At 43.9% G+C, this 12471-nt stretch overlaps 1 protein-coding gene across 2 annotated transcripts in view; it reads left to right on the forward strand.

Moving 5' to 3' along the window:
- The window catches only part of sesn1 (sestrin 1), a 71047-nt gene extending 58917 nt beyond the window's left edge, over positions 1 to 12130 (forward strand). The window contains exons 1-9 of one of the 2 annotated variants that reach the window (XM_049589580.1): positions 6586 to 6840; positions 7620 to 7685; positions 7773 to 7973; positions 8070 to 8252; positions 8568 to 8804; positions 8996 to 9250; positions 9337 to 9527; positions 9640 to 9784; positions 10219 to 12130. In XM_049589580.1, the coding sequence (XP_049445537.1) occupies positions 6739 to 6840; positions 7620 to 7685; positions 7773 to 7973; positions 8070 to 8252; positions 8568 to 8804; positions 8996 to 9250; positions 9337 to 9527; positions 9640 to 9784; positions 10219 to 10305 (1467 nt within the window). In that variant the 5' untranslated portion in view covers positions 6586 to 6738 and the 3' untranslated portion in view covers positions 10306 to 12130. Of the gene's footprint in view, positions 1 to 6585; positions 6841 to 7619; positions 7686 to 7772; positions 7974 to 8069; positions 8253 to 8567; positions 8805 to 8995; positions 9251 to 9336; positions 9528 to 9639; positions 9785 to 10218 lie in introns of those variants that run through there. The other variant, XM_049589579.1, reaches the window with a different exon arrangement.
- The last annotated feature ends 341 nt before the right edge of the window (positions 12131 to 12471 follow it).

Below are 12471 nucleotides of genomic sequence, written 5' to 3' on the forward strand. Positions count from 1 at the left end.
TCAACATAGAGCTGTGTTTGAAGAGTAGGGTGGGGGATACCCTCTTAGTGTGTAGTTTTCACTCTCTGTGCACAAGTTTTAAAAAAAGTATTCTCATATCTGTGGGTCTGTCGTATTTATTAGTCACAGTATTGATTTACTCCTTTACAGCTAAAAAGGGTCACTGAAGGTTTGAGAGTGAACCTGTTTACACAGAGAAGAAAGTCTCTGGTTGTTTTTCTCAGATGAGAGTTGGCGTTGCGAGCCTCTGGGCTAAGTTGAACCATGTGGTTTTGTGTTTGCTGTGAAGTTAGGAGACATTTGTTTTGCCACTCTTTGTCAGAGAAACTCAGACAAATACATGGGTAAACTGAATTACTTTCTATGAAACAAACCAGATAAGTTTGTTCAGTGAACTTCATACCTCAGCAAAACTTTTTTTTCTGTTTTCCTTTTCTGTTTTTTTTTTCTCAACAGAGGCAGAGAGAGAGAGAGAGAGAGAGAGAGAGAGAGAGAGAGAGAGAGAGAGAGAGAGAGAGAGAGAGAGAGAGAGAGAGAGAGAGAGAGAGAGAGAGAGAGAGAGAGAGAGAGAGCAGAGAAGATTGGTTCCTGTAACTGTTGTTCTGCCCTGTGATTGGTGGAAGCCTGTTGCTAGGCTTATGTCAGTGTTGGAGAGTTTTCTGCTTCCTCTCCTCTGTGCACTGATAGGTTAGGTTTGAACTGGTCTGGTGGACTTCTGCCACTTGTTGAACATCCCCACAGTTTCTGCGGTTCCCCTCTCGTCTTACTGCATGAGAAAACACAGCAGCCGCAGCACTGAGACACACATGTGTGCCGAGTTTGCGTCTGGCATGGCTTCCTCTCTCTGTTTTTTAATCTTATTAACTTTTATCATCCTCTTTATTGGTTTAAGCCTGCTGTTAATTCTGCCCCACACTCATAAAGGAAAAAAACAACTGCTTTTGTGAGCATTTGAGAAAGTAGCTGCCATACTTTGTTACTTATAAAAAGTTTAGTGAACTTGACAGTAGACAGTTGGATCTTAATGAAACAGCTACTTCACTTTAAAACTACTAATTGATTGTTCCAGATTTAGTATCCACTTTTATACCTCTCTCTACAGTAATCCTCATAACTTGGCTGTAAAATGTTATAGCAACATGCCAACTGTTGCATGTCTGTTTACTGGAGTACTTCACTAAACCTTAAATTCCTCAGTGGCAGAGTCACTTATTGAACTTTCTACACATTTCTGTGGTACATATTTCACACTTTGTTGACTGATACTATGTTTTGTACATAAAACACTCACTCTCTGTAGACTCATAAGTTGTTGGCTGTAAATTATTAGTAGTTTGAACCATAGGGACAGTGGTCAGCTTGGATTTAAAGGGATAGTTCGGATTTTTTGAAGTGGGGGTTGTATGAGGTGCTTACTCATAATCACCAGCCCATTTTACATAGAGATCCTGTGATACTGCTGCAACAAAGACCCTTGATTACTCTGCTTGTTTACACAGAATCAAACAACGCTGGCATAATGCTGCCCCAGTGTGTGATTTTAGATAGCATGGCGTCCTTCCACAAGTAGAAGGCTTTGACCTATAACATAACAACGTTGGTCTCTAGTGTGACATACAGCATACAAGTTGGTCAGCGCTATCTAAACAATAAGAATTGCATAACATGGCAATAACACTCATTTACAGTCCATGTTATATGATCTCGTCCTCTGCTCGGAGGATAAGGAGCACCTGAACCTCACTGTTTACCCAATTTGCAGACATTTTTGTGTGCTGATCTTCTTTGAGTTAGCTGCTAACTGCTGCTAGCTGCTTTTTAGATCTCCTGGCAGTGGGTCACAGATATAATATGTCATCAAAACCTCACTCCTGTCCCGCCCATGTTCTTGTCCTGTTGCCTGTCCCTTTTAAACAGATGTTGATTTGGTGCTGTTACTACTTCCACTGATGGCTTAAAGATGAGACAACTCTTTCCCCCAATTCCGCATTTGTGCCTTTTATACAAAACGTTGAGGCTAAATAACGGCACAACATTCCCTCCTTGAACAGGCAGTGTAGAAAGTGTCTACTGTAATTAGCTACAGCCGATTTCTATTGGCACACTCCCAGTTTAGAGAAGTAGGCAGAAGTACCCCAACGAGAGTTAAGCAACATACTGCTGCAAAATGTGTTTTAACCACCTAAAACAAATCTTACCTAAAAAAAGATCAGTAACAGTTTAAGTTTATGCTTTATGTAGAATATTTTCACTGCCTTAGTTTGCCATTAGACAGCCCATTCAGATGGAGAACTGAAGCCAGAAGCCATTAACAAAAGCAGTCATTTTCACTCCTGGAGCACAATGTGCAATCATATTTTGTTTTCCACCAAAATGTGGCAGAATACACAGTTTCTAAATTGTCAGCATCTGCTTCTTCCTCCATGAAATCTGTACGAGCTGGTGCTCTCATGTGCATTAAGTTTCTGTGTCCACTGGTTAATGCATTAAAGCAAGCCGGTGTAACTTTTTCTGAACTCCAGCGTCTGTGGAGCACATGGGATAATGGTTAAAGTTAAAATGTAGTGTAAGAATAGCACTAGCTGTCACAAAGTCAGGAAACTGTGGGTTATTTCTCATTAATTTACCTTTAAATTTGTGCTATTTCTTGTGTAAAGATGCTTCAGTTGTGTTAAAATGGTGTTAAAGTAGCTAATAACTGAGCAGACAACAGCTTCTTATAGTCGACATTAAAGTGTTTATATAAATAACCTTTGATCTAAATAATATTCCTGGCTATTACTCTTAATGGGAATGTTTTTTATGATTAGTATTTGTTTAAGACAAGTGGAAATGTATCCATTGTTCAGGCCTTTCCTCCAATAGATCACTATCTGATGATAGACACACTGTTAAAACAAATCTGAAGTGATTCCTGTTGTTTCCAGGAACCTTCAGTATAACTAATCTTTCCGATGTTGTCCTAACCCCTGTGCTGCAAACACCCATCATACACACACACTCACACACATATGCTCACACTGTTACAGATCCAGGGTGTCACGGTGGCTTAGTGGCCAATCCTGTAGCTAAAAGGTCACTGGTTTATCCCTCACAGCAGCTAATGAGTCTTTCAGCCACTGTGTTATCTTGTAAACAACAAACAAGTAACAAAGTGTTTACAAGCTCATTCATGGAAACATGATCATAAAAAGCATGTCTGGAGTGGTTCAGATAATTTCCTTACTGTGTTTATAGCGATCAGGCGTTTAAGAACATCACTGTAGGAGACATCAAATAACTGAGACACCTAAAGATGTAGGTCTCCAGACTCCAGTGAGACACCTGCAGTGTGGTTTTCACATGTCACACCGTGTTCTCAACCAACCTCAGAGGACACCACAAAGTGTTACAGGTGACAAGTCAGGCACAATGTACTGAAGTGTGAAGTCATGTTTTCTTAGATTGTGTATGCTATAGACAATATTCAAGTGAGGAGACGAGTTCAACCACAGAAATAAAATGACAGTAGAACGGACATTCAAATCAGCGTAGCAGGACAGTTTGAGCGGCCTCCATTTTTATGTGTACCACCTCAAGTTGCAAACTCACTAAGGTGAGTTTTTGCATTCATTCATTCATTCATTCATTCATTTATTTTCCGTAATAGCTTATCCTGTTAGACCCCAGCTCCCTGCGACCCCTATCCCAGCTGACACTGGGCGAGAGGCAGGGTACACCCTGGACAGGTCACCAGACTATCAGAGGGCTGACACATAGAGACAGACAACCATTCACACTCACATTCACACCTACGGGGAATTTAGAGTCACTCATTAACCTGCATGTCTTTTGACTGTGGGAGGAAGCCGGAGTACCTGGAGAACATGCAAACTCCGCACAAAAGGGCTCCCCACCCCAGGTTTGAACCAGGAACCCTCTTGCTGTAAGGTGACAATGCTAACAAGAAAGAGTGAGAACCAGCCAGCAACTTAAAGTTATTTTACATATCGTTAGAAAGACTGTGAGCATAACGGCATGTAGAGGCAGCATATTTTTTACATCTAACTTGATATTAAAAAGGGTTGATGGGCTGATAGTTGTTGGACTAACTAATTAGATGGCAAACAAGACTTTTTTTAGTTCTATTTTGTTTCTGTGGAGTTTGTGTTTTACAATGAGTGAACAAGGCAATTAAGATAATGTTAGTCTTTGTTCTGTGAAAGACAGAAACTTGGATTAGTGCACAGTTGTATTTTTAGATGTAATAAGAAAGATCTGTGTAAAAATAGGCCAAAACGGAATTATCAGACTAGTGAGTGTGATGCTCCTCACGGCCCGACTGACGTGTGATGTCACCATAACAACTAACAATCACTATTTTCTTTTGCACTAGTCAAATGACCATGGAAACAGTTCAAAGTCCTCTCCACTTGTTTTATTTCTATGGGTAGGACAAAAACACCTGAACTCAAGTCACTTATGAGCCTTGTCTGGAGCTTTCCAAATCGTTCCAAAACATATATAATATTATACGGATGTTAAGTGTTTTGAGTCTGTCATTACACATGCTTCTTATAATTCTGTGTAACTTGTTTACACGCTCTGGTTTGCATAATTCATGTGTGTGTACCAACTGCAAACATGCAGCGTTTTATCATTTGGACCAAAGACAGTGAACAGGAGGAGTAATAACAGCCTTGATGTTGGAAGGAGCAGATATGCCTGGATCACTGCACACACACAGATACTCCTGATGTTATTACAGTAAAGCCTACAGAGGAGTCAGTGCGTGCACTCTGACAATAGTGTTTGGCCCCGTCCGCGAGGCCGGACCCCCCGAGCCTAAGCGCTTTTATGTGAAAAGGTTTGGTGTGTCGTAAGCCCTAACGCTGACCAGCCTCTTCTGCAGCTTTGCTGAGCCATGGGGCTCCCAGCAGCCCTGGGAGTGCTGACTCCAGCCCTGGGAACATGTTTACCACTGCCCCGCACCCCACCCTGTGGCATCAGGAGAGGAACCAGGGAGGGGGGGGGGGGGGACTGGGGGCAGTTAGCTCGATCCACACAATGAACCTGCTGAATACTGTGCTATCTAACTGTCAGTGCTGGGGACTTGCAGCCGGTTGCCAAACTGGCCTGGCAGGCTCTTGATCAGAGTGCACAGGGCAGACGTGCCGTTTCTTGTCTTTCACTCACCATCTCCTCACAGTTTCCAAATTTAACTTGTTTGTTTTATTGTGTATCTCTTCACTGTTATCCCAAACACTTATGTAGCCAGGGTCGTTGCCCAAAGGATGAACTGAAACATAGTATCTCACAAAATGTATGACTTCTTCCAAACAAGCCAAACGATTGTGTAGTTTTCTTCCAGTGAAACAAGTCTTTGTGAAACCTCTGAAAAGTGTATTTTGTTATGCTTGGGAAACATGTTATTTAGAAATCTCACACAGAAACATGACGCACAGATGTGCACACTGCCCAATATGTGGATGCTTTTGTAATGTGGCCGCTGGCAATCCGCAGTGGAAACAACACTTGACTCGCATGTGCTTTGAGATGAAATTTATCTGTTGTTTACCAGGAATTTTCAAAGACAAGTGTGCCAGTCGTTTCCACATTCAGACCTGTTTGTGTGAAGCAAGGTAGATCTTACACTGTAATATAAAATGTGTGGTTCACAGTGTTGTTTTCGACAGATCCCATCTGATATCGCTCTGAGTAATTATTGACTTTCTAACCACTCCGATGTGATAAACCAGTTATACACTGTTTCTAGTGAACGTGTTATTGTCAGGCTGGGATAAACAAAGCCATAAGAGCTGCCTTTCCTTGTCTCTGCTTCCTCCTAGCTTTTAAAGGAGTCCTTCAGCTGGGGGCTGATAGGTGGATCGCATTATCTGTGGTCTGATAGGCTGTGGTGCGAAACCACTAACTGAAGGGCTGTTGTTGTTGCAGCAGCAGCAGGTCCTGCAGCCATCCATCTCGCTGCGTGCTGATGCTGATCTTTGCACGGCAGAACTCTCTACCTTCTTCTGCTGCTCACCAAGGACAGGTGGGGGCTTGGTTTACCCCCCTGGTGCAGCAAGAAGCCAATAGGGGGACTTGCTGCTGCATGCTGGAGCTGGCTAGTTGTTTTCATTGAATGCACATAACACAGATCAACACACAGAGATACCACAAACATGATATCTGTGTTTGGCAGAAAACTGTTTCTAGCAATCCTGCAGGATGTTTTCTCCATACCTTGATTATTTATTGATTGATTGATCAGAGAGGAAAAATCAAGCATGCAATCACCTTGAATTGATTGCCTCCATTATTTAGGCCACACAGTGTAACTGCATCACAGTGAATTCAATCATGATCAATGGCAGCAGGGAACAAAAGAAGGAGAGAGAAGTGATGATGTTTTCTTAGAGAAGGGGGGATTGTTCTCTCTCTGCTCACGTTTAGGACCCCCCCTCTTTCTCCTCAACGCTTCGCTCCGCCCTCTTTTTCTCCTCCCCACTGCCATTGGCCGCGCCGAGGCTGTTTTCGCCACCCGATTGGCCGCCGCGCACGTCAATCGCACGAGCCTCGACTTATTTACCGAATGTATGAGCAGCGGAGGACGGTATTCTGCTGTAGGGCTGCAACAGCTGACTGCCGAGCACTTTGCCCAGTGCCTCAAGGAACAAAGAGAGGAGGAAACAGCCATCCGGAATACGGTGTTTAAAACCGTATTCTCTTCAGATAATCAAAGTGCAACGAGGACACGCGATGAGGCACGCGGTCACACCGGCAGAAACCGTGGAAAATAATTCTTTTGCAGTGACAGACCTGTTAAAGATATGTACCCATTGTGAACGGCTCAGCAAAAAGGTAAGGAGAAAGGCTTCAGAAGCGAATAACACCATTCAAAAACGCTCTGCTCCTTTAGTTGCATCATTCTAACATCTGGATTATTTAAAATATTGTGTCACATTATAATTTCAAGCGACGTTGTTTTTTCCTTCCTCTGAACAAACAAGCTGCAGTGCAGTCTTTGTGCAGCCTGTTTACGAAGAGTTTGTGGTCCTCGGTCAATAAATCCTCTCTGGGTTTATTGTCTTTGCTGATTTCAGTTCAGATGAAGAAGTCGCGTGCATGTCAGGTTTCAAGGGTTGTTTTTCAGCCAGTGTCATTTCTGAATTAAACGCATTTGGCTGGTCATTCATTCATCCCGTTCATATTCATCTGCCTCATTGTGCGCTGCGGGACGGTGTCCGCTAGGAGACATGTCTCGACAAGCAGCGGAAAGTTACAGGACATAATAGAAGCAATGAAGAGGGTTTTTATTGGGTTATAATTTTGTGTTCGGACTTTTCATCTATTATAAAGAGTTAAATCATGATTTTCAGCTCATTGTGACAGCTGTGAGTTGTGATGTCGCTTCTACCATTAAACATTAAATCCCATTTATTTAAATAATTAATTAAATTTTTCCATTTAAACCAGTAAGGATCCGACATGTTTACTAGTATTAAACTAACAGCTCTGATTTCTCACTTTGGGTGAAGCAATACAGTGACTGTAAAAATGAGAAGTGATGATCGCAGGCAAACTCCTCTGCTTTCCTGTGGTATTCAAAGCATGTTTTTCTCCTTTTTCTTGTCTTGCAGGACTTGGGAGTAAGGATCCCAAGACCCTTAGGAAACGGACCAAGCAGATTTATCCCAGAAAAAGAGGTACAGACAGTCATTCTCACCAGAAGCTTTTAACTTTGGTACAAATCTAAATGCAAGAAGTTTAAGTATTGCTGTTTTTTCTGTTAGATTCTTCAAGTCAGTAAAGTGGACGCCAGGACACAGTCGATATTTGAGGATGCGTTTGCAGCCCTCGGTCGTCTCGACAACATTTCTCTGGTGATGGGCTTCCACCCGCAGTACCTGGAGAGCTTTCTCCGGACGCAGCACTACCTGCTGCAGATGGATGGACCCCTGTCTTTGCACTACCGACACTACATCGGCATCATGGTACAGTCATGTTTGTCCTCTGATGTCAAATCAACGCCTCAGTTAACTGTTTGTGTCAGGTGGTTAAACATCTTGTGGTCAATCCTGATCCTGCAGGCGGCAGCTAGACACCAGTGTTCCTACTTGGTCAACCTCCACGTGAACGACTTCCTCCAGGTCGGGGGCGATCCCAAGTGGCTGAACGGCCTGGACGAAGCCCCGCAGAAGTTGCAGCAGCTCGGAGAGCTCAACAAAATCCTGGCCCACCGACCTTGGCTTCTCACCAAGGAACACATCGAGGTGAGAGGACGGGCACGGTCTGGAGGGTGGATGTGGACATGAGGAGTGTTGCGTAACGGGCTGAGATCATGGGTGGAGGCTAGAGTATAGCTGCAGCTGTATAACTTGGAAGTGTTTGGGAGTTGTAGCAGCAGAGGTATAGTGACAGAGGGATCAGAGGGATGGAGGGGGTGAGGCTGGAAAATGAAGAGACAATAAATTGGTTTGGAAGGGTGAAGACATATTTTCCCACTTCCTCAAAGGTCAGTGATATTGAAGTCATTATTTGGCTCCAGTTGCCAGCTCTCACTTTATTTTTCCTTTTATTTTTTCCAGCGCCTTCTGAAGGCAGAGGAGCACAGCTGGTCCCTTGCGGAGCTGATCCACGCCGTGGTCCTCCTCACACACTACCACTCCCTCGCCTCCTTCACCTTTGGCTGCGGCATCACGCCCGAGATCCACTGCGATGGCGGGCACACTTTCAGACCCCCCTCCCTCAGCCAGTACTGCGTCTGTGACATTGCCAACGGCAACGGTCATGCTATTCACCACGACGATCCACTCGGCAACCAGGTGAGTGGTGACGGATGGTGTGTGTGTAGTAAGAAAGAGCATGTGAGGGTCTTCTCACTAGTGTGTGAAACTTAAATCCAGGCAGTGGGTGTGTTGTATTTGTAGATACTAAGACGTTTGCAGCAGCTGTGTGAAGATATTTCTTGTAGGACTCTTTCCTAACCACAGGCGTGCTCTCTTGCCCTTCATAGGAGATGTGTGGCGAGGTGGAGGTGCTGATGGAGCGCATGAAGCAGCTGCAGGAGTGCCGTGACGATGAGGAGGCTAGCCAGGAGGAGATGGCGACTCGCTTTGAGAGGGAGAAGACAGAGAGCATGCTGGTGGTCACAGCAGAGGACGAGGAAGGCGTCCCCTCCAGGGACATCTCCCGACACTTCGAGGACCCCAGCTATGGCTACAAGGACTTCTCCAGGAGGGGGGAACATGTGCCCACATTCAGAGTGCAGGTAGAGATCCACTACAGTCTGAACATCGATGACACTAATCTGAAAAGATGTTCCTGTTACTTACCTCTCATCTTTCTGTTCTCCAGGACTACAGCTGGGAGGACCACGGCTTCTCTCTGGTCAACAGACTGTACCCTGATGTTGGTCAGATGCTGGACGAGAAGTTCCAGATGGCCTACAATCTGACCTACAACACCATGGCAACACACAAGGATGTAGACACCAGCATGCTGCGCAGGGCCATCTGGAACTACATCCACTGCATGTTCGGCATCAGGTCAGTCGCTGGATACACTGAGGAAACTTTGTTGTATGATGTAACCTTTACTTTTTTGAATGTGTGCTGTTAAGCTCTGTCGCCTCACACTGTGTTTCTCTGTGCTCTTTAGGTATGATGACTACGATTACGGAGAGATAAACCAGCTTCTGGACCGCAGCTTTAAGATCTATATTAAGACTATGGTGTGTAGTCCTGAGAAGACCACCAAACGAATGTATGAGAGTTTCTGGAGGCAGTTTCAGCACTCCGAGAAGGTGAGATCCTGATTACTCATGGCCTGATATGTACCAGCTGTTTTATCAGGAAATGAGTCAGCATTTGTCCCGGTTCCCTTTTCTCAAAATCAATGAGATTTTTCTGAATGGATTTTTGGTCAGATTCCTGAAATAAGGTCTGCAGGTAACAGTGTTAAGATATTTTCATGTTTTGTTCTTTGACATAAAATTTGTCACTGAATAATCCCACTTGTAAATGTTGAAGCCTTTACATGTCATGTGGCTAAATGAGACCACACAACAGAGTTAATTTCCAAAATCCATTGGAAAAATCTCATTGGCTTTTTGACAAGGGAACCAGGGCGATGCTAACTTCCTCGTCAGCCTACAGTCACATCATCCCTGCAGCACTCTATTGGTGGATGAATGTACAGTGTCTAACAGCTGTCTCTTCTCTCTGTTTTCTCCCGCAGGTCCACGTTAATCTGCTTCTTATGGAAGCGCGAATGCAGGCAGAACTGTTATACGCTCTGAGAGCGATCACCCGCTACATGACATGAAGTGCTTTTGGCGTTTTTATTGTTGTCTTTTTACTGTCATTGTTGTTGCTCGTTATGGGACACTTCAAGAAAAAAAAAAATCACGGGGGGGGGGGTCAACAAAAATGTGGAAGAGACGTGAGAAGCCCTGGGTTGTGACAGTGCTTGTTGGATGGATGTTGAGAAGAGGATCAGAACAAAATGAAAGCAAGAAAAAAAAAACTGTTGAAGAAAGTCATCTCAAACTCAAAGTGGATACACACAGACTCAGCTTGTGTTGCCTGCGGTGCCAAACCTGACCAAGAGAGGGCAGCCTGGAGCAAACTCCTGCTCTGCTGGGGGGGAGTTTGTGCCGGGCCTGAGTGCTGACACTGGGCGCATTCAGGACGACGCTTCAGTATTCCAGCATGCAGCACCTGCCTGTTGCCAATCTCTTGTGTCTCCTGGTAGATTGAAGCCCCACAGAAAATCCCCAGAAAGCTGTGCAGCCAGAAACTTTGATTCTGTCGTCACTGTTATATTTGTTTAGTTTCTTTAATATCTTTTTATTTCATTTTGTATCAAGGGATGTTGTCGATGTGGTTGCTGTTAGTGGTAACTGGAGATGGAAGCATTAACTTTGGGCAATTTTCTTTTTGTAACGTGTGCCTGAACTATCCAGCACAGTGTGCATACGTGCTGATGCTGCTGCTCCCATGTTGTATTCAGCGGGGTCATATTGATCCCCAAATCACCCCCAGCCCCATTATATCCCGTAATCCCCCTATCCATTAGAAATCCACTGCATTACCCCCGACCCCTTCCTCCTGTCCTTCCTCCCCCCAAATCTCAAATGTCAATGTAAGCTAATCCAAGGAGTGTGTGAAAACCAGAGAGGAGTGAGAAGAAACTCAAAGAACACTGTCTGAGCCCTTTTTGAGTTTGACTGTACACGTGTGGGTGAGTTCTGTATTGATAATGACTGAGGTGTGAATGTGTGTATGTGTGTGTTTCACAGAAATGATGGAGAGAGAGAGAGCGAGAGAGAGAAAAAAATTCATCTTTGAATTTCATGTGTCAAAAAAAAAAGCGAGGCACTTTGAAGGAAAGACTTCTTGCTTCTGCTGTAGCTCTGTTATTGTGAGATAACTGTTTATCATTTGTTGTTGTTGATGATGATGATGTCTTTATTTTTCTGGTAATGGGGAGAAAAAAACAAGATTAAAAAAAAAAAAAGCTAATCAAAAAGAAAGTTAGAAACCAGGTTTTCCAGGAGGGATTTGCTTCCGGTTGCCCTAACCACACCTTATCTTGTCTTCCGCTTATCCCAGCTGCCTGGTCATCCTAACACTTTCGAAGCTTTGGATTGTGAATTTACCAGTAAATGAATACCTCTTCTGTTTTCTCTATAAGAAGTGCTCTTTGGTGAGCAGAGACTCTTTCCGGGCCGCCGTGTTCCCATTGTGGGGGACCCAGCGGGCTCACACAGGCCGACTGCGGTCGATTAGCTGTCGAACGCAAAAGGTTGTAGCTGTGCTTATTTCCCTGCTGGGGAAGTCTAACCAGTGCAAAAGCAGCTTTTTTTTTTATTTTGAACAGAGGTATGAACCCTCTGCTGTTTTGTTTTTTTGTTTACTAAAAACCAGTAAAGTACTGCATTCTTCTGAGGGTGGATTGAGAGAATCAGACAGACGAATGAGTGAGGAGGAGGAGGAGGAAGGTGATGATAAAGGAATGGTACATTTGGAAGTGGTTTGAGAGGAAGTGGAGGTTTTTTTTCAAACTTCTGACTGATGTCAGTTACTGACACTTTTTTTATATGAAACTATATGAAAAAGATGAAAAAAAAATAAACTATGATAATAAATTGTCGTGTATCATTCGTAGTTTTCTCCTAAACAATTTGATTTCACTGCGTCATCATTTGAGATTGTACTAGATGTGGAGAGGCCGATACAATTCAGGAATCAAACAGCACAATCAGTCTCACCATCAGCTCACTTCCACTGTTCAGTTGCACAAGTACAGCAAGTGTACTAACCCGCTGTGAGATGACTCATGAAAAGACATGACCTTATATTCCAAAGTACACTCTAAGCTGACTTCATCAACAGTATGCTGAGCTCAGGGGAACAGTTCAGTTTGTCATCAGTACGGTCCGGCGACTTTCACGTGAATTTCATTTTTACCGTACAAGCTTGAGAACTG

The sequence above is a fragment of the Epinephelus fuscoguttatus genome, linkage group LG11, assembly GCF_011397635.1.
Source record: "Epinephelus fuscoguttatus linkage group LG11, E.fuscoguttatus.final_Chr_v1".
NCBI lineage: Eukaryota > Metazoa > Chordata > Actinopteri > Perciformes > Serranidae > Epinephelus > Epinephelus fuscoguttatus.